The 22,316-nt window shown below is 39.0% G+C and overlaps 1 protein-coding gene across 1 annotated transcript in view; it reads left to right on the top strand.

Annotated features, from left to right (window-relative positions):
- DMTF1 (cyclin D binding myb like transcription factor 1) overlaps positions 1 to 22,316 on the top strand; it is a 171,567-nt gene that overhangs the window by 34,736 nt on the left and 114,515 nt on the right. Inside the window, exons 4-5 of the mRNA XM_053716504.1 lie at positions 20,160 to 20,257; positions 21,189 to 21,294. Coding sequence (XP_053572479.1) covers positions 20,160 to 20,257; positions 21,189 to 21,294 — 204 coding nt within the window. The remainder of the gene's footprint in view (positions 1 to 20,159; positions 20,258 to 21,188; positions 21,295 to 22,316) is intronic.

The raw sequence follows: 22,316 nt of genomic DNA, 5'->3' as shown, positions 1-22,316 counted from the left end.
TAGTTAGTTTTTTTTCTTCAATCAAAAGTTTGTTATTTTTAAATGGTACCGGAGTGTACTATTTTATCCCAGGCAGTAAATAGAAGAAGAATCTGCCTGAGTTTTCTATGATCTTAGCAGGTTGTAACTAAAATCCATTGCTGTTCTCACATATGTCTGAGGAGAGAGGTAACTTCAGCGGGAGAATGGCGTGCAGGTTACTCTGCTATGAGGTATGTGCAGTTACAATTTTTTCTAGAAATGGAAATGCTAGAAAATGCTGCTGATACCGGATTAATGTAAGTTAAGCCTGAATACAGTGATTTAATAGCGACTGGTATCATGCTTACTCTCAGGGGTAATACCCTTATAATATTGCAATATAAAACGTTTGCTGGCATGTTTAATCGTTTTTATATATGCTTTGGTGATAAAACTTTATTGGGGCCTAGTTTGTTCCACATGGCTTGCTTAAATTTTGCCTAGAAACAGTTTCCTGAGGCTTTCCACTGTTGTAGTATGAGTGGGAGGGGCCTATTTTAGCGCTTTTTTGCGCAGTTAAAATTACAAACTGTGACATCCAGCTTCCCTAAGGAGTCCCCTGTATCCTATAGGACATCTCCTAAAGGGCTCAAAGGCTTTTCAAATTCGTTTATTGGGGAAGGTAGGGCCACAGCAGGCTATGGCAGTTTGTTGTGACTGTTAAAAAAAGTCTATCGTTTTTTTTATCCGTTTTTTGAACTAAGGGGTTAATCATCCATTTGCAAGTGGGTGCAATGCTATGTTAGCTTATTACATACACTGTAAAAATTTCGTTTGATTTACTGCCTTTTTTCACTGTTTTTCAAATTTTGACAAAATTTGTTTCTCTTAAAGGCACAGTACCGTTTTTTATATTTGCTTGTTAACTTGATTTAAAGTGTTTTTGAAGCTTGCTAGTCTCATTGCTAGTCTGTACAAACATGTCTGACATAGAGGAAACTCCTTGTTCATTATGTTTAAAAGCCATGGTGGAACCCCCTCTTAGAATGTGTACCAAATGTACTGATTTCACTTTAAGCAATAAAGATCATATTCTGTCTTTAAAAAATTTATCACCAGAGGAATCTGACGAGGGGGAAGTTATGCCGACTAACTCTCCCCACGTGTCAGATCCTTTGACTCCCGCTCAAGGGACTCACGCTCAAATGACGCCAAGTATATCTAGGGCGCCCATAGCGATTACTTTACAAGACATGGCGGCAGTCATGGATAATACACTGTCAGCGGTATTAGGACAGACTACCAGAATTTAGAGGTAAGTGAGATAGCTCTGGGGTTAGACGAAATGCAGAGCATACTGACGCTTTAAGAACCATGTCTGATACTGCCTCACAATATGCAGAAGCTGAGGAAGGAGAGCTTCAGTCTGTGGGTGATGTTTCTGATTCAGGAAAGATACCTGACTCTGATAGTTCTACATTTAAATTTAAGCTTGAACACCTCCGCGTGTTGCTCAGGGAGGTTTTAGCTGCTCTGAGTGACTGTGATACAATTGCAGTGCCAGAGAAATTGTGTAGACTGGATAAATACTATGCAGTGCCGGTGTGTACTGATGTTTTTCCAATACCTAAAAGGTTTACAGAAATTATTAATAAGGAATGGGATAGACTAGGTGTGCCGTTCTCTCCCTCTCCTATTTTTAGAAAAATGTTTCCAATAGACGCCACCACACGGGACTTATGGCAGACAGTCCCCAAGGTGGAGGGAGCAGTTTCTACTCTAGCAAAGCGTACTACTATCCCTGTTGAGGACAGTTGTGCTTTTTTAGATCCAATGGATAAAAAATTAGGTTACCGTAAGAAAATGTTTATTCAACAAGGTTTTATCCTACAGCCCCTTGCATGCATTGCTCCTGTCACTGCTGCTGCGGCGTTCTGGTTTGAGTCTCTGGAAGAGGCTTTACAGGTAGCGACTCCATTGTATGACATACTTGGCAAGCTTAGAGCACTTAAGCTAGCCAATTCTTTTGTTTCTGATGCCATTGTTCATTTGACTAAACTAACGGCTAAGAATTCTGGTTTTGCTATACAGGCGCGCAGGGCGCTATGGCTTAAATCATGGTCAGCTGATGTGACTTCAAAATCTAAGCTGCTTAACATTCCCTTCAAGGGGCAGACCCTATTCGGGCCTGGTTTGAAGGAGATTATTGCTGATATCACTGGAGGAAAAGGTCATGCCCTTCCTCAGGACAGGTCCAAATCAAGGGCCAAACAGTCTAATTTTCGTGCCTTTCGAAACTTCAAGGCAGGTGCGGCATCAACTTCCTCTAATGCAAAACAAGAGGGAACTTTTGCTCAGTCCAAGACGGTCTGGAGACCAAACCAGACCTGGAACAAAGGTAAACAGGCCAAAAAGCCTGCTGCTGCCTCTAAGACAGCATGAAGGAACGGCCCCCTATCCGATAACGGATCTAGTAGGGGGCAGACTTTCGCTCGTCGCCCAGGCGTGGGCAAGAGATGTCCAGGATCCCTGGGCGTTGGAAATTATATCCCAGGGATATCTTCTGGACTTCAAAGCTTCCCCCCCAAAAGGGAGATTTCACCTTTCACAATTATCTGCAAACCAGATAAAGAGAGAGGCATTCTTACACTGTGTACGAGACCTCCTAGTTATGGGAGTGATCCATCCTGTTCCAAAGGAGGAACAGGGACAGGGTTTTTACTCAAATCTGTTTGTGGTTCCCAAAAAAGAGGGAACCTTCAGACCAATTTTGGATCTAAAGATCTTAAACAAATTCCTCAGAGTTCCTTCATTCAAGATGGAAACTATTCGTACCATCCTACCTATGATCCAGGAGGGTCAATATATGACTACAGTGGATTTAAAGGATGCTTATCTTCACATTCCGATACACAAAGATCATCATCGGTTTCTCAGGTTTGCCTTTCTAGACAGGCATTACCAGTTTGTAGCTCTTCCCTTTGGATTAGCTACAGCCCCAAGAATCTTTACGAAGGTTCTAGGGTCGCTTCTGGCGGTCCTAAGGCCGCGGGGCATAGCAGTGGCCCCTTATTTAGACGACATCCTGATACAGGCGTCAAACTTCCAAATTGCCAAGTCTCATACGGACGTAGTACTGGCATTTCTGAGGTCGCATGGGTGGAAAGTGAACGAGGAAAAGAGTTCTCTATCCCCACTCACAAGAGTTTCCTTCCTAGGGACTCTGATAGATTCTGTAGAAATGAAAATTTACCTGACGGAGTCCAGGTTATCAAAGCTTCTAAATTCCTGCCATGTTCTTCATTCCATTCCGCGCCCTTCGGTGGCTCAGTGCATGGAAGTAATCGGCTTAATGGTAGCGGCAATGGACAAAGTGCCGTTTGCATGCTTACATCTCAGACCGCTGCAACTATGCATGCTCAGTCAGTGGAACGGGGATTACACAGATTTGTCCCCTCTACTAAATCTGGATCAAGAGACCAGGGATTCTCTTCTCTGGTGGCTATCTCGGGTCCATCTGTCCAAAGGTATGACCTTTCGCAGGCCAGATTGGACAATTGTAACAACAGATGCCAGCCTTTTAGGTTGGGGTGCAGTCTGGAACTCCCTGAAGGCTCAGGGATCGTGGACTCAGGAGGAGACACTCCTTCCAATAAATATTCTGGAACTGAGAGCGATATTCAATGCTCTTCAGGCTCGGCCTCAGTTAGCAACTCTGAGGTACATCTGATTTCAGTCGGACAACATCACGACTGTGGCTTACATCAACCATCAAGGAGGAACAAGAAGTTCCCTAGCGATGTTAGAAGTTTCAAAAATAATTCGCTGGGCAGAGATTCACTCTTGCCACCTATCAGCTATCCATATCCCAGGTGTAGAGAACTGGGAGGCGGATTTTCTAAGTCGTCAGACTTTTCATCCGGGGGAGTGGGAACTCCATCCGGAGGTGTTTGCACAATTGATTGATCGTTGGGGCAAATCAGAACTGGATCTCATGGCGTCTCGCCAGAACGCGAAGCTTCCTTGTTACGGATCCAGGTCCAGGGATCCCAAGGCGACGCTGATAGATGCTCTAGCAGTGCCCTGGTCTTTCAACCTGGGTTATTTGTTTCCACCGTTTCCTCTGCTCCCTCGACTGATTGCCAAGATCAAGCAGGAGAGAGCTTCGGTGATTTTGATAGCACCTGCGTGGCCATGCAGGACCTGGTATGCAGATCTAGTGGACATGTCATCCTTTCCACCATGGACTCTGCCTCTGAGACAGGACCTTCTAATTCAGGGTCCTTTCAACCATCCAAATCTAAATCTGACTGCCTGGAGATTGAACGCTTGATTTTATCAAAGCGTGGCTTCTCCGAGTCAGTCATTGATACCTTAATACAGGCACGAAAGCCTGTCACCAGGAAAATTTACCATAAGATATGGCGTAAATATCTTTATTGGTGTGAATCCAAGGGTTACTCATGGAGTAAGGTCAGGATTTCCAGGATATTATCCTTTCTCCAAGAAGGTTTGGAAAAAGGATTGTCAGCTAGTTCCTTAAAGGGACAGATTTCTGCTCTGTCTATTCTTTTGCACAAGCGTCTGGCAGATGTTCCAGACGTTCAGGCATTTTGTCAGGCTTTAGTTAGAATCAAGCCTGTGTTTAAACCTGTTGCTCCGCCATGGAGCTTAAATTTGGTTCTTAAGGTTCTTCAAGGAGTTCCGTTTGAACCCCTTCATTCCATAGATATCAAACTTTTATCTTGGAAAGTTCTTTTTTTGGTAGCTATTTCCTCGGCTCGTAGAGTCTCCAAGTTTTTTGCCTTACATTGTGATTCTCCTTATCTGATTTTCCATACGGATAAGGTAGTCCTGCGTACCAAATCTGGGTTTTTACCTAAGGTGGTATCTAACAAGAATATCAATCAAGAGATTGTTGTTCCATCCTTGTGTCCTAATCCTTCTTCAAAGAAGGAACGTCTATTACACAATCTGGACGTGGTTCGAGCTTTAAAGTTTTACTTACAAGCTACTAAAGATTTTCGTCAAACATCTGCTTTGTTTGTTGTCTACTCTGGACAGAGGAGAGGTCAAAAGGCTTCGGCAACCTCTCTTTCTTTTTGGCTAAGAAGCATAATCCGCTTAGCCTATGAGACTGCTGGACAGCAGCCTCCTGAAAGGATTACAGCTCATTCTACTAGAGCTCTGGCTTCCGCTTGGGCCTTTAAAAATGAGGCTTCTGTTGAACAGATTTGCAAGGCGGCGACTTGGTCTTCGCTTCATACTTTTTCAAAATTCTACAAATTTGATACTTTTGCTTCTTCGGGGGCTATTTTTGGGAGAAAGGTTTTACAGGCAGTGGTACCTTCCGTTTGAGTACCTGCCTTGTCCCTCCCTTCATCCGTGTACTTTAGCTTTGGTATTGGTATCCCACAAGTAATGGATGATCCGTGGACTGGATACACCTTACAAGAGAAAACACAATTTATGCTTACCTGATAAATTTATTTCTCTTGTGGTGTATCCAGTCCACGGCCCGCCCTGTTATTTTAAGGCAGGTAATTTTTAAATTTAAACTTCAGTCACCACTGCACCCTATGGTTTCTCCTTTCTCGGCTTGTTTTCGGTCGAATGACTGGATATGGCAGTTAGGGGAGGAGCTATATAACAGCTCTCCTGTGGGTGTCCTCTTGCAACTTCCTGTTGGGAATGAGAATATCCCACAAGTAATGGATGATCCATGGACTGGATACACCACAAGAGAAATAAATTTATCAGGTAAGCATAAATTGTGTTTTTTTCTTTGTTCATCCAATCTTTTTTTTTTGTTCAGACCTATGGACAGCACTTTTTTATTGGTGGATGAATTTATCCACCAATCAGCAAGGACAACCCAGATTGTTCACCAAAAATGGGCCGGCATCTAAACTTAATAAACTAAATAAAGATACCAAGAGAATGAAGAAAATTTGATAATAGGAGTAAATTAGAAAGTTGCTTAAAATGCCATGCTCTATCTGAATCATGAAATAAAAAAATTTGGTTCAGTGTCCCTTTAAGCAGAGCTTAATATGTCTCCTTTTTGGGGGAGAATATAAGGTTCCCTCTACCTTTTTGTTCGGGAACTCTGCAGGATCGCTGTCGAGAAGGATATCTTCCCTTTTTCATTCCTTTTGGGTAAAATCTGGTTCTCATGGACTGTCTGTTCCAGTAAACCTAGTTTCTGATCCTAGGTTTTTTTGGGGGGATCTGGGGTTTATTTTGGCAGGATCCTAATTCCAGTTTTTTCAGTAGCTCCCTGGTCTTGGCGATTCTGGTTTACTTACCATCGTTTGTTAGAAGACTTTTAGGGATTTTCATCTGTCTTCTTCGATCCTCAGAGTTGGGTCTAGACCGGAGTTCTCTGGTATAGGCGCCAGGGTGAATCCGTGGATGCTAAATTGGTCTTTACAGACAGGAAGATTTTTCCTCAGAGCTTGTGAAGTTAGAGTTTACTTCATCGGGTTTTGCCCTCCAGACCCCCTTCAGGCCATCGCTGACTCTGTGGTGGAGGGTGTTGTTTTTTTGTCCTAGGACCCTTCTTGGGTTTCTTTCCTTTGACTGGTCTCAACTCAGCTGAGGTCGAGACATCGGCATGGCGCTGTCAGATTTACCTGGAATAACGGTTGGGAGAATCGCTCTTCAGTGTTTTGTCCAGATCTCCCTGTCCTGAGGGACATTTCTCTTAGCTCTCCCGGGACTGTTTTGACTTAAGTTGTTAGCCTGTCAGTTTGGGGAGAGCGTGTCCTATGGGGATCGTGGATTCAGGAGATTCCCTCCCGATTATTCTTATGTTTCCTCAGGCAAGCATTTTGATCTGAGGGTTTGGTTTTCTGGGTCCCAGTGTATGGATTCTTGTCAGCCTTTTCTTCTCTCAGTGGCTTAGATCTCTGTCTGAGAGAGATTCGCCTGCGTAGAGGGTGGTATCTCGAGTTTGGTGTTGGGCGGATGCCCACTACTGCTCATTGTCGACGGTCCACTCTCTGAGTGTGATCTTCAGGGGACGGATTTTCCCTACAATCATTTCCTTGATCTGGGGATAAGGTCTCTATCTGAAGGTTTTTCGGATGTTTGTATCTGAATGGGGACGCCGAGCGAGAATTTCAGGACGTCCGTACCTATCCCAGGTTACCCATTAATGGGTCGTGGTTCAGGGATCCTCAGGCATAGCTAATGGATCCTTAGTAGTGCTTTGGAGGTCCAATACAACCTTTTTCTTCTGCCATATCACTCTTTCTCGAGTGATGGCTGGATCCTAGCAGGCGCAGGCCTCAGGGAGTCTGATTGCTCCGTTTGTGCCCGTGAGATCGTATTCGCAGTTTAGGGGCTTCGCCTCCATGGGGGTTACTTGTCGCAGGGATCTGCTGGTTTTAGAGAATGAAAAAGGGCGCTTTCACAGCTGACAAGGAGTAAATATCAAAGTTTTTCTAAACAATTTTAAATAAATCCAAAACACTTCTGACTATAAAGATAATAGATATATATTCACATTTTAAAAATCAGTTGCAGTATATCAACAACAATGTAATAGCAGTTTTAACAATTTTAACAAACCATAGCAATATCTCAACAACGATAAAATAGCAGCATTTATAGCAGCATTGTATCTGTATTAGTCTAAACAGCACAATTGTCTCAGTTTATACAGCACTAAATATACAGCAAAAAAAATCATTTTATGTTTACTAGAACATTCATATATTTCAAAAAGTATTAAGCAAAGAAAAACAATATGTTTTAAAAAACAAGGATGTCTCCCTTTAGATTTGCTAGCGTTAAAAAATATACCACCTTAATAAAAAATGGTTTTACCACCTTAAATTCAAAAGAGCCTTATTACTCATAGGTTCATTTTGTTCTTATTTTTGTAATCTTCTTTATCCCTTCTCATCTTACCCCATTTGGTTCTTAGTAGTTCCGATTTAACTTCCCCTAGATTTTTTATAATAGAGCTTTGACATTCTTTATATTCCCGTTTTTCTTTCATACTTTGTATATTATTTTTAATATCCATAATCTCTTTATTTAGTGTTTCCAATAAATTCAAAGATGCACTTTCTAATGTATTATCCCTTTCTTTCTTTAAGTCCTCATCTAAATTAAAGGTACATTTTTTTTTGCAATCTTAAACCTCTCTAGGGGCTATTTTAAGTTCTATATATTTATCCAGGAACATGGTTTCAGTTTTATGTTTTAATTCTTTTATCATACATCCCTCAAGTTTATCCATAATATTTCTAATATCCTCTGTATCTATTCTATATTCTTCTGATTCATTTATACTAAGTTCTGAAAGAAATTTGTCTCTAGTACTAAAAATATCAATTTCACCAATTTAAAATCTTCTGCTACTACTTCCTAAATGAGGAAACAGTTTAGGCAATTAAGAAATTAATGAAGGAGCAGAAGGTGTTCTAGCCACTTTTCCAGTAAGCTCCACACAAGCTTAACATACAAATTTCACACAAGTTTTAGAGAATGAAAAAGGGCGCTTCAACAGCTGACGAGGAGTAAATATCAGAGTTTTTCTAAACAATTTTAAATAAATCCAAAACACTTCTAACTATAAAGATAATTTCAATGTTATGTATAGAAAAAAGTAAAAAAAAAAATATATATTCAAATTTTAAAAAATTGTTGCAGTATATCAACAACAACGTAATAGCAACGTTTATAGCAACAGTTTTAACAAACCGTAGCAATATATCAACAACAATGTAATAGCAGCATTTATAGCAATAATGTATCTGTGTCAGTACAACTGTGTCAGTTTATACAGCACTAATTATGCAGCAAAAAATAAACCTTTTTTGTTCACTAAAAAAGTTTTTTATATTTCAAAAGGTATTAAGCATAAAGAACATATATATTATATATTATATATATATATATATATATATATATATATATATATATATATATATATATATATATATATATATATATTCAAATTTTAAAAAACATTTGCAGTATATCATGGGATGTCCCTTCCTTGGAAAATATGTTAACACAAATGAATATTAATGATCAGGGAATACATTTAACATACGCATAGTGATAAGATGATTGTATATTTGGATATAGATATTAAATTGAAAGATGGGGACCTTACCACGTGCACCCATTTTAAAAAAGTGGATGCAAATAATTACATTCATGGAGAGAGTTGCCACTTAAGGAAGTGGAAAGAAAATATACCTTATGGTCAAACTCTTAGAATTAGAAAAAATTGTACCAAATTAACAGACTATAATGATCAAGTACAAATTTTGGAAAGACAATGTAATGAAAGAGGTTATAAAGATAACATAATGCAAACAGCAGTAACAAAAGCAAGGGAAATAGATCGAAAAAAATTAATAGAACCAAAAAATAAAAGTCTAAATCTGAAAATTATAAATACATTGATGATACCCCATTCATTACTAATTATAATAGTGACCATAAATACAGGTGAAACTCGAAAAATTAGAATATCGTGCAAAAGTTCATTTATTTCACTAATGCAACTTAAAAGGTGAAACTAATATATGAGATAGACTTATTAAATGCAAAACAAGATAGTTCAAGCCGTGATTTGTCATAATTGTGATGATTATGGTTTACAGCTCATGAAAACCCAAATACACTATCTCAGAAAATTAGAATATTGTGAAAAGGTGCAATAGTTTAGGCTCAAAGTGTCCCACTCTAATCAGCTAATTAAGCCATAACACCCGCAAAGGGTTCCTGAGCCTTTAAATGGTCTCTGTCTGGTTCAGTAGGAATCACAAGCTTGGGAAAGACTGCTGACCTGACAGTTGTGCAGAAAACCATCATTGACACCCTCCATAAGGAGGGAAAGCCTCAAAAGGTAATTGCAAAAGAAGTTGGATGTTCCCAAAGTGCTGTATCAAAGCACATTAATAGAAAGTTATGTGGAAGGGAAAAGTGTGGAAGAAAAAGGTGCACAAGCAGCAGGGATGACCGCAGCCTGGAGAGGATTGTCAGGAAAAGGCCATTCAAAAGTGTTGGGGACTTTCACAAGAGCCACCACACACAGACGGATCCTGGACATGGGCTTCAAATGTCGTATTCCTCTTGTCAAGCCACTCCTGAGCAACAAACGTCAGAAGCGTCTTACCTGGGCTAAAGAAAAACAGACCTGGTCTGTTGCTCAGTGGTCCAAAGTCCTCTTTTCTGATGAGAGCAAATTTTGCATCTCATTTGGAAACCAAGGACCCAGAGTATGGAGGAAGAATGGAGAGGCACACACTGCAAGATGCTTGAAGTCCAGTGTGAAGTTTCCACAGTCTGTGTTGATTTGGGGAGCCATGTCATCTGCTGGTGTTGGTCCACTGTGCTTCATTAAGTCCAGGGTTATCGCAGCCGTCTACCAGTAGATTTTGGAGCACTTCATGCTTCCTTCCGCAGACAAGCTCTATGGGGATGCTGACTTCATTTTGCAGCAGGACTTGGCACCTGCCCACACTGCCAAAAGCACCAAAACCTGGTTCAATGACCGTGGGATTACTGTGCTTGATTGGCCAGCAAACTCGCCTGACCTGAACCCCATAGAGAATCTATGGGGCATTGCCAAGAGAAAGATTAGAGACATGAGACCAAACAATGCAGAAGCATCCTTGTCTTCTATAACACCTCAGCAGTGCCACATGCTGATAGCTTCCATGCCACGCCGCATTGAGGCAGTAATTGCTGCAAAAGGGGCCCAAACCAAGTACTGAGTACATACAGTATACATGCTTATACTTTTCAGAGGTCCGATATTGTTCTACAGGTATGTACAATCCTTGTTTTATTGATTGCATGTAATATTCTAATCTTCTGAGATTGTGGATTTGGGGTTTTCATGAGCTGTAAGCCATAATCATCACAATTATGACAAATCACGACTTGATCTATCTTGCTTTGCATGTAATGAGCCTATCTCATATATTAGTTTCACCTTTTAAGTTGCATTAGTGAAAAAAATGAACTTTTGCACGATATTCTAATTTTTAGAGTTTCACCTGTATATAAATAAAATCCTTAGGAAACATTGGCATTTAATTAAAGGAGACCCATACATAGGAGATAAGATTACACCATATCCACAAATGATTTTTAGGAAAGCAAAAAACTTGAAAAATATATATGTTCCTAGTGAATTTAGGAAGGAAAACAAAACCCCACACTGCAGGGATTTATATGGAGAGAAAATAAATGTTTTTTTTCCATGTTACACATGTAAATCTTGTCAATATACAACAAAAATTAAGAGCTTTGTGTCTACACAGACAGGTGAGAAATTTGATATAAAAGACACAATTAGATGCACAGACAAAGGATTGATTTATTTGATTGAATGTTCTTGTAAAATGCAGTATTTGGGGGAAACTACACGTACCCTGAGGGAGAGAATTAGGGAGCATTTAAGATGCATAAAACATGGTAAGACGGAAAACTACATACAGTATATAAGCATTTTAGGGAAGTTCATAATAATAACTCTAAACACCTAAAGTTTTGGGGTATTCAAAAAGTGAAGCCAGACTGGAGAGGGGGTAGTTTTGAGGACAAATTATTATATAAAGAAGCGGAGCTAATATATAAAATGAGAACTTTACAACCAAAGGGACTAAATTCAGAAATAGATGTAAATAGGTTGCTATAATCTGAGATTACACTTAATCTCATAAAAATACCTTTATGTATATTTATAGTATTAAACTGTTTTAGTATTGTGGATTGATAACATTAAAACTGAGGTGTTAAAGCCTTATAGATTCTAAGAATGTAAACATATTGTTTGATAAACAACTGTTTAGCTGTGATAAAAAAAACTATTATGACTCCTAAGATAGGAGTAAAATTAAAAATACCACCTTAAAAACTTTAAATATAACTTTTAATAAATCCACCTTAAAAATCCATCTTTCAAGTGGCAACCAATCACAGGGAATTAAATGGTATAAAAGACTGGCCCCATACACAGGAAACTTATCTTGATAAAGCCCTATACATTGGGCAAAACGCGTCGAATTGCGGTGGGGTGCCACTTGAAACTATACCTGAGCCAATGATATCAGAAAAAATCCTTAAACTGGGAGACCGTTTTTGGACCAATCAGAGTACAGCCATAATTCAGCTGACTGACTGCATCACACAATCATGCTAGCAGGTTTGAACCAAAAAGCAGAAAAGTGAGAAGTGAAGCAGCAGAGAAGTGAAAACGCTGAGATTTGTGGAGTGGAAAACGCTTTGAAAGTTTGCGTGCTCCTTATCCTTCCAAGGAAGGGCCGTGATCCTGCTGCTGGTGAGGCAACGTTGAACCAGTCTGTGTATTTCATTTTCTGGCCAAGAGGCTTTGTTATTTACACGCAGCAAAAAAAGCTGCTGAGATAGTCACATAGTGACATTAGGGACTGAACGGCAAAGTTTCTGGGAACTGATATCCTAAAGTCCATAAAAGACATCAAGGCAAACACACATTTATATCGTTTTGTCTAAAAAGACTTAAAAATACAAATACCTATGAGTAACAAGGCTCTTTTGAATTTAAGGTGGTAAAACCATTTTTTATTAAGGTGGTATATTTAACGCTAGCAAATCTAAAGGGAGACGTCCTTGTTTTTTAAAACCAATTGTTTTTCTTTGCTTAATACCTTTTGAAATATATGAATGTTCTAGTAAACATAAAATGATTTTTTTTGCTGTGTAAACTGAGACAATTGTGCTGTTTAGACTAATACAGATACAATGCTGCTATAAATGCTGCTATTTTATCGTTGTTGAGATATTGCTATGGTTTGTTAAAATTGTTGCTACAAACACTGCTATTACATTGTTGTTAATATACTGCAACTGTTTTTTAAAATTTGAATATATATCTATTTTTTTTCTATATATGTTCTTTATGCTTAATACCTTTTGAAATATAAAAAACTTTTTTAGTGAACGTAAAAGGTTTATTTTTTGCTGCATAATTAGTGCTGTATAAACTGACACAGTTGTGCTGTTTAGACTAATACAGATACAATGCTGCTATAAATGCTGCTATTACATTGTTGTTGATATATTGCTACGGTTTGTTAAAACTGTTGCTATAAACGTTGCTATTACATTGTTGTTGATATACTGCAACTGTTTTTTAAATTTGAATATATATAAATATTTTTTTTTTTATACTTTTCTCTATACATAAAATTGAAATTATCTTTATAGTCAGAAGTGTTTTGGATTTATTTAAAATTGTTTAGAAAAACCTTGATATTTACTCCTTGTCAGCTGTGGAAGCGCCCTTTTTCATTCTCTAAAACCTGTGTGAAATTTGTATGTTAAGCTTGTGGGGAGCTTACTGGAAAAGTGGCTAGGACACCTTCAGCTCCTTCTTTCATTTCTTAATTGCAGGGATCTGCTGGGTCAAGGCCCCTTTGCGTCATCAAATCTTATTCTTCTGAGGCGGACTGCTGGAGGTGCCTTGGTCTTAGCCAAGAGAGTTTTTTTCGGAGGGTTTACGGTCCTCTCCTTCAGCGCATAGCTGGTTCCTCGTCATCTACACAGGTGTGGAGGACCCCCTTTGTCAGGATGTGCATGCTTCGTCCTGGAACTCTATCTGACTTGCTAGGGTTCCCTTTTTTTTCCTCCAGGATGATCTGGAGAGGGGCCTTCCTAGCTAGTTACCTGTTGGGACAGTTTCTGTGCCCTGTTTGTTTCTTCTGCTTTAGAGGCTCATTGAGCTTCCGGGCGTTCAGTTTTTTTGCTAAGGCTGTGACTGCGTTCAGGCCGGTGAGTTTATCTGATGCTCCTTCTTGGTGCTTAGATCTTATTTTTATGGGGTTGCATCGGGCTACTTTTGTACTTGTGCAGAAGGTGGTCTTTGAATTTTATCTTCAATGATCTACTCCGTCTGCAGATTGCTTCTACGTGCCATAGTCTCTGTGTTGCAACGTTGCAACACGTACTCCTTATTGGGGTGCAGCTGTGGACTCTCCCTGTATTAAGAAGGAAAATATAAATTATGCTTACCAGATAATTTCCTTTCCTTCTGTACCGGGAGAGTCCACAGCTCACGCCCGTGTTCTCCGATGGGCGGCCCTAAATTTTATTTTCTTCTGGCACCTTTTTCACCCTGATATTTCTCCTACTGTTCCTTGTTCTCTCCGCAGAATTAGTGGGCGATGAGGGAAGTGGGGGAGGTATTTAAGCATTTGACTGGGGTGTCTTTGTCTCCTCCTGGTGGCCAGGTTCAGTATTCCCCACAAGTAATGAATGTAGCTGTGGACTCTCCCTGTACAGAAGGAAAGGAAATGATCTGGTAAGCATAATTTTATGTTTTTGTGTTTGCTGGTTTTTAGAATTAACTTTCGGCCAGATTACGAGTTTTTCGTTAGAGGCTATGCGGTGCTAACAAGCAGTTTTCTCTCACCGCTCACTTGCCTACAGCGCTGGTATTACAGGTTTTTACAAACCCGGCGTTAAAAGGCAAAAAGTGAGCGTTGAGCAAAATTGTGCTCCTTACCGCACTCCAATACCAGCGCTGCTTAAGTCAGCGGTGAGCTAGTCATACATGCTCGTGCACAATTTCGCCATAGGAATCGACGGGAAGAGCCGGCTGAGAAAAAGTCTAACACCTGCAAAAAAGCAGTGTAAAAAACTCAGTAACGCAGCCCCATTGATTCCTATGGGGAAACACATTTTATATTTACACCCTAGCATGAACCCCGAGTCTAAACACCCTTAATCTTACACTTATTAATCCCTAATCTGCCGCCCCCGACATCGCCGACACCTACATTATACTTATTAACCCCTAATCTGCCGCTCCGGACACAGCCGCCACCAACATAATTATTAACCCCTAGTCTGCCGCCCCCACCTATATTATACTTATTAACCCCTAATCTACCACTCCGGACATCGCCGCCACTATAATAAACATATTAACCCCTAAACCTCCGCACTCCCGCCTCGCAAACATTAGTTAAATATTATTAACCCCTAATCTGCCGTCCCTAACATCGCCGCCACCTACCTACATTTATTAACCCCTAATCTGCCGCCCCCAACGTCGCTGCCACTATACTAAATGTATTAACCCCTAAACCTAAGTATAACCCTAACACCCCCTAACTTAAATATAATTACAATAAATCTAAATAAAAATAAAAATAATAATTCCTATTTAAAACTAAATACTTACCTATAAAATAAACCCTAAGATGGCTACAATATAACTAATAGTTACATTGTATCTAGCTTAGGGTTTATTTTTTATTTTACAGGCAAGTTTGTATTTATTTTAACTAGGTAGAATAGTTATTAAATAGTTAACTATTTAATAACTACCTAGCTAAAATAAATACAAATGTACCTGTAAAATAAAACCTAACACTACACTACAATTAAATAAATTAACTAAATTAAAAACAATTAAATAAATTAAATTAGCTAAATCACAAAAAAAACGCACTAAATTACAGAAAATAATAAACAAATTGCAAGATATTTAAACTAAGTACACCTAATCTAATAGCCCTATCAAAATAAAAAAGCCCCCCCAAAATAAAAAAACCCTAGCCTAAACTACCAATAGCCCTTAAAAAGGGCCTTTTTGCAGGGCATTGCCCCAAAGAAACCAGCTCTTTTACCTGTAAAAAAAAAAATACAAACACCCCAAACAGTAAAATCCACCACCCACACAACCAACCCCCCAAATGAAATGATAACTAAAAAAACCTAAGCTCCCCATTGCCCAGAAAATGGCATTTGGATGGGCATTTCCCTTAAAAGGGCAGTTAACTCTTTTGCGGTCCAAAGCCCTTACCTAAAAATATAACCCACCCAATATACCCTTAAAAAAAACCTAACACTAACCACCTGAAGATCGACTTACTGTTCTGAAGACCGGACATCCATCCTCAACGAAGCCGGGAGAAGTCTTCATCCAAGCCGGGCGAAGTGGTCCTCCAGATGGGCAGACATCTTCATCCAGACGGCATCTTTTATCTTCATCCATCCGACGCGGAGCGGCTCCATCTTCAAGACATCCGACGCAGAGCATCCTCTTTATCCGGAGTCTTCTTACTGAATGACGGTTCCTTTATGTGACGTTATCCAAGATGGCGTCCCTTAGATTCTGATTGGCTAATAGAATTCTATCAGCCAATCGGAATTAAGGTAGAAAAAATCCTATTGGCTGATGCAATCAGCCAATAGGATTTAGATCACATTCTATTGGCTGATTGGAACAGCCAATAGAATGCAAGCTCAATCCTATTGGCTGATTGCATCAGCCAATAGGATTTTTTCTACCTTAATTCCGATTGGCTGATAGATTCCGATTGGCTGATAGAATTCTAAGGGACGCCATCTTGGATGACGTCACTTAAAGGAACCGTCATGAAGAGGATGAAGAGGATGCTCCACGTCTGATGTCTTGAAGATGGACCCGCTCCGCGTCGGATGGATGAAGATAGAAGATGCCGTCTGGATGAAGACTTCTGCCCGTCTGGAGGACCACTTCGCCCGGCTTGGATGAAGACTTCTCCCGGCTTCGTTGAGGACTTCAGCCCGGTTGGATGAAGACATCTGCCGCTTCCTTGAGGATGGATGTCCAGTCTTCAGAACAGTAAGTCGATCTTCAGGGGGTTAGTGTTAGGTTTTTTTAAGGGTGTATTGGGTGGGTTATATTTTTAGGTTAGGGCTTTGGGCCGCAAAAGAGCTAACTGCCCTTTTAAGGGCAATGCCCATCCAAATGCCCTTTTCAGGGCAATGGGGAGCTTAGGTTTTTTTAGTTAGTATTTTATTTGGGGGGTTGGTTGTGTGGGTGGTGGGTTTTACTGTTGGGGGGGTTGTTTGTATTTTTTTTTACAGGTAAAAGAGCTGATTTCTTTTTGGCAATGCCCCGCAAAAGGCCCTTTTAAGGGCTATTGGTAGTTTAGTTTAGGCTAGTGTTTTTTTATTTTGGGGGGGCTTTTTTTATTTTGATAGGGCTATTAGATTAGGTGTAATTAGTTTAAATATCTTGTAATTTGTTTATTATTTTATGTAATTTAGTGTTTGTTTTTTTGTGATTTAGCTAATTTAATTTATTTAATTGTTTTTAATTTAGTTAATTTATTTAATTGTAGTGTAGCGTTAGGTGTTATTGTAACTTAGGTAAGGTTTTATTTTACAGGTAAATTTGTATTTATTTTAGCTAGGTAGTTAGTAAATAGTTAATAACTATTTAATAACTATTCTACCTAGTTAAAATAAATACAAACTTGCCTGTAAAATAAAAATAAACCCTAAGCTAGCTACAATGTAACTATTAGTTATATTGTAGCTATCTTAGGGTTTATTTTATAGGTAAGTGTTTAGTTTTAAATAGGAATAATTTAGTTAATGATAGTAATTTTATTTAGATGTATTTAAATTATATTTAAGTTAGGGGTGTTAGAGTTAGGGTTAGACTTAGGTTTAGGGGTTAATAAATTTAGAATAGTGGCGGCGACGTTGGGGGCGGCAGATTAGGGGTTGATAAGTATAATGTAGGTGGCGGCGATGTTGGGGACGGCAGATTAGGAGTTAATAATATTTAACTAGTGTTTGCGAGGCGGGAGTGCGGCGGTTTAGGGGTTAATATGTTTATTCTAGTGGCGGCGATGTCCGGAGCAGCAGATTAAGGGTTAAACATTTTATTTTAGTGTTTGCGATGCGGGAGGGCCTCGGTTTAGGGGTTAATAGGTAGTTTATGGGTGTTAGTGTACTTTTTAGCACTTTAGTTATGAGTTTTATGTTACAGTGTTGTACCATAAAACTCTTAACTACTGACTTTAAAATGCGTTGGGGATCTTGGAGGTAGAGGGTGTACCGCTCACTTTTTGGCCTCCCAGGACAGACTCGCAATACCGGCGCTATGGAAGTCCCATAGAAAAAAGACTTTACAAAGTTTACGTAAGTCGTTTTGCGGTAAGGCCAAAGAAGTGTGCAGTGCCCCTAAACCTGCAAGACTCGTAATAGCAGAGGTAGTGAAAAACCAGCGTTAGGACCTGTTAACGCTGCTTTTTCAGCCTAACGCACAATTCGTAAAGTAGCCGTTTGTTTCCAAAATGGGTTTTATTTTGTTTTTTTTTGCCAAGCTCTGCAAGTCTATATTTTGTATTGAATACAAAAAAACGCCCAAAAAAGTATATAATACTTTGAACCACAAATGTAGAGTGACTCTGTATTATGAGTAGCTATCTCACACACTTCTAGCTTCTCAGTATCACACTTTGTAGATCTACTCATAGTCACACTGTGTTTTCCTTCCTGACTTTTTTTTTTCTTGACATATGAACAGTATATATTTTATTGTTTCTTCTTGTTATATTTTTTCTCAGTCCCCCCCACCCTTTTTTGTCATATGAGATCGTTCTCACTTTTCAACATTATTATATTTCCCCTTGTGTTGTCAAATATTACAATGTTAATATAGTTTTGAGAAAGAAAAACAAGGGAAAATGGATGTCTGCGGAATCTGTTGGCGCTCTCCAAATAACCAATAATAATACTGTATTTCTACTGCTCATTTGATATGTAAATTAATATCTGTTTTGCTGTATCATTTCTTTTTTTCCCTCAATAATGATAATATTAAAAATGATAAATAAATCAAAATAAATAGAAGCCAAAAAATTGAATTCTTGGGGGGCCGATTATCTAAGGTCTCTGGGCTGGCGAGATTATTTAAGAATGCTCGCCAGTCCTTCTATTTCCCTGGTGGAATATATAAAGCTACTTTTTACCCTGAAAATAGGGTGTCTCACAAAGGGGCGTATACTGCATTTCGTATGGAAATAGATTACAAAACTGCACAATTAAATTCATATTTTAAAAATCTTACAATACCAATAATTTAGCCATTCAGACAAAATTGTATTATTAAGGCGCATCAAAAATCATAACAAAATTATTGCACAGGAATAAGTCGTATTAAGGGGACAGTCTACATCAACATTTTTATTGTTTTAAAAGATAGATAAGCCCTTTATTACCCATTCCCTAGTTTTGCATAACCAACCCAATTATATAAATACACTTTTTACCTTTGTGATTATCTTGTATATAGGCCTTGTATATAGGCCTCTGTAAACTGCCCCCTTATTTCAGTTCTTTTGACAGACTTGCATTTTAGCCAATCACTGTAGGCTCCTAGTAACTCCACGTGCGTGAGCACAGTGTTATCTGACACACATGAACTAACACCCCCTAGTGGTGAAAAACTATCAAAATGCCCTGAGAGAAGAGGGGGCCTTCAAGGGATTAGAAATTAGCATATGAACCTTCTAGGTTTAGCTTTCAACTAAGAATACCAAGAGAACAAAGCAAAATTGGTGATAAAAGTAAATTGGAAAATTGTTTAAAATTACATGCCCTATCTGAATCATTAGAAGTTTATTTTGGACTAGACTGTCCCTTTAAATATGCACAGTGTAAATTGTAATTTAAGTACACTGGATGTGCAAAAAACACATTCAAATGTGAACATTTAGTTACAAAATACAAAGCATTGTTGTTTTTTCGTAAACTGAGTTGAACATTTGCGTTCCATAGGTGTGTGTGTGAAATTTTCTCTAAATATTTATGCCCTATAGTTCTCACAGTTTTTTTCTCGCAATTGAAAAGGTGTTGAGGTTGTAGCAAAATACTCAACATATTTAAGTACCCTAATAGAAAAACACATGCATACAAAAATATCGACGATTGTAAGTTTTGTATATGCAGAAATCAGCGTAATGTGATTTACATTGGCTACAGGATTTAATGCTAACTTCGCCCTACACAGCAAAGTTTCCCTTTCCAGCGAGCTCCCTTAATTTCAATAGGAGACATCTCGCCACTCGTAGGGACTGCCCCTTTTTAACGATAATTCCACCAGGGCAGCCCCTACGAGGGTTGGAGTGAAAAAAACACATCTGATCAGGCGAGTTTTAGATAATCGGCCCCTTAGACTGGTTGACTCTCTTAACAACCCACGTTGACTTCCATAACTGGCATGGCACAAAATTACTGGGATTTATTTTAGACAACAGACATAAAAAGAATGAATTACAGAGTTGCCTTCAGGTAATTGAGTATAAAAAGGGATAAAAAATACTGTATGCAATTTATAAAGTGTGGAAGAGTTACCCACATCTCATCTAATGGTGTATTGTCTTCCTGCTTCTCAGTATCTGAAAATGATCAAAGCTTTGAGGTGACCATGACTGCTACCACAGAAGTGGCTGATGATGATGATGTTAACGAGGGCTCTGTTACGCAGATCCAGGTAGAGTATTGACGTGAACTAAGGGTCTAACAATGCTTGTGTAAGACTAATCCATCACCAAGAGCAGAGAAGAGAAAGTGTGGAGAGTATTTGAAGATGAGATTGACATGTTCTTCATATATTAGGACCTAGTTGTTACATGTAGTTCTTAAGCGTTTACATAGCCAATGCAGAAACTGAATATGGAGCAAGAGGGGATGCACAAGTCTGAGTGTAACTTTTGGAGTGAGGATATTATTGTATTATGAGTTTCACAAAGTGAAAGAATTGCAAATGTAATTTTTCTTGAGAAAGTGAAAAGATCTTGAAATTACTAAAGAATGAAAGATTGTTGTTGGTACAGTTTTCCTGCATGGGGTTATGGTAGAATCATAATAAACACACCCTGTCCGCTCTGTAACTAGCTCTCTAAACTAATAAAGCTTTGTTCAGTAATATTCACCCCTAAGGTACTTTTAGTGAAAATGTATAACCTAAAGTAATTGCAGGTTAATAGTGCAATGAAATATATTCAAGTATGACATTTGAAATTAAAAAAATATAAATGATTTAAAAATAAAATCGTATTCAAGTGGCATACAAATCAACAGTATGCAGGAGCTACAAAGTGTGTTTATTATTATTATTTTTTATTTTTTTTTAATAAAATGATTGGGGTTTTTTAACTTTTAGATGGGCATATTACTTTGTTGCGGATTGGTAATTATACAGATGTGCACTAGAATGATTGACAGGCCAGGTGGTGCATGATGCATATTACTAATCATTGCTTGAGTAAGCTTTTAATTTTTTTTGTTTCTTATTAAAACATGTTTGTTCACAACTGTTATGTCTATACTTTCTCATGGGCGTCAGTGTATATATGAATTACACATACATTCACCTTCAGTATTTATTATTAACTGTTGCTCAAATATCCTTTTTTTTTAAGATTCTACAGAATGACCAGCTTGATGACCTTTCAGGCAGTGACGAGGCTTCTGTCAGCCGAGCCTGGTTTACCAGCAAAGAAGACAAAGATTCACTGGCAAACAAAGGTTGGCTCGTGTTACTTTAAAGAGACAGTCTAGTCCAAATTAAACTTTCATGAACCAGATAGGGCATGCAATTTTAAACAACTTTTCTTCTTAAATGGAAAGAGTCCACAGCTGCATTCATTACTTTTGGGAAATAAGAACCTGGTCACCAGGAGGAGGCAAAGACACCCCAGCCAAAGGCTTAAATACTCCTCCCAATCCCCTCATCCCCCAGTCATTCTTTGCCTTTCGTCCCAGGAGATTGGCAGAGAATTGTCAGAATTTTTCATTTTTGTTTTTTGTCTCTTATGGAGGGTAGTACTCTTCGGCATAGGACAGGAGTTTTAAGTAGTCTTATCAGTCTCTCAGTGAGGGCTTGGAGGAAAGTTAGAGTCCGGAGATGCAGGGAGAGTCTTTCTGCAAAACCCAACTCATATTAACAGTTATTCAAGCAATCGGCGTTGTCGAACTTTGCTCCCTGCCTGCTTTTTTCTCAAGTCCATGGTGGAGGCGATGCCACTATTCGTCACACTTGAAAGGCCGTGTTCCTGTTCCACGGCGTAGATTCCGGTAAGATCATTTTACTTTATCATCAATATACGGTTATGTGAATGTTTTCCCGAGAGGCTACAACACCTTACGGGTCTACCTATATGACATAAGGGTCTCAGTGAGTCTCTGTTAGTATCTTGGAATAGAGGGTTAATATCTCCTGAGGGGGGTTATTGAACAGGGGGGTTTATAATCATGTTTGTTATGTGATTCAACCTGCTTATGTGTGATGTTTATGGGCTCGTGGTTGAAACATTGAGGCCTTTGGAAGTGACGCTGCCTTTTGGTTGGACACGCTTTTTTGGACAGTACGGTTCACCTTGTGTTCGGGTGTGGTTACATTTCCATTCCCCATTTCCGCATTCCCGACCGTGTGGCGAAGGAGATATTCTAGTCCGCAGGGGTCTGGTCATCTGAGGTTGTGAGTGCCCCAGCTATTGTGGGTGTTAGGTGCCGTTTTTGTTTTACTACTTTAGTCCATATTGATATTT

This window comes from Bombina bombina, chromosome 6 (genome assembly GCF_027579735.1).
Source record: "Bombina bombina isolate aBomBom1 chromosome 6, aBomBom1.pri, whole genome shotgun sequence".
Classification (NCBI taxonomy): Eukaryota; Metazoa; Chordata; class Amphibia; order Anura; family Bombinatoridae; genus Bombina; species Bombina bombina.
Note: the sequence above shows the minus strand (reverse complement) of the source record. Positions and strands in the feature narration are given on the sequence as shown.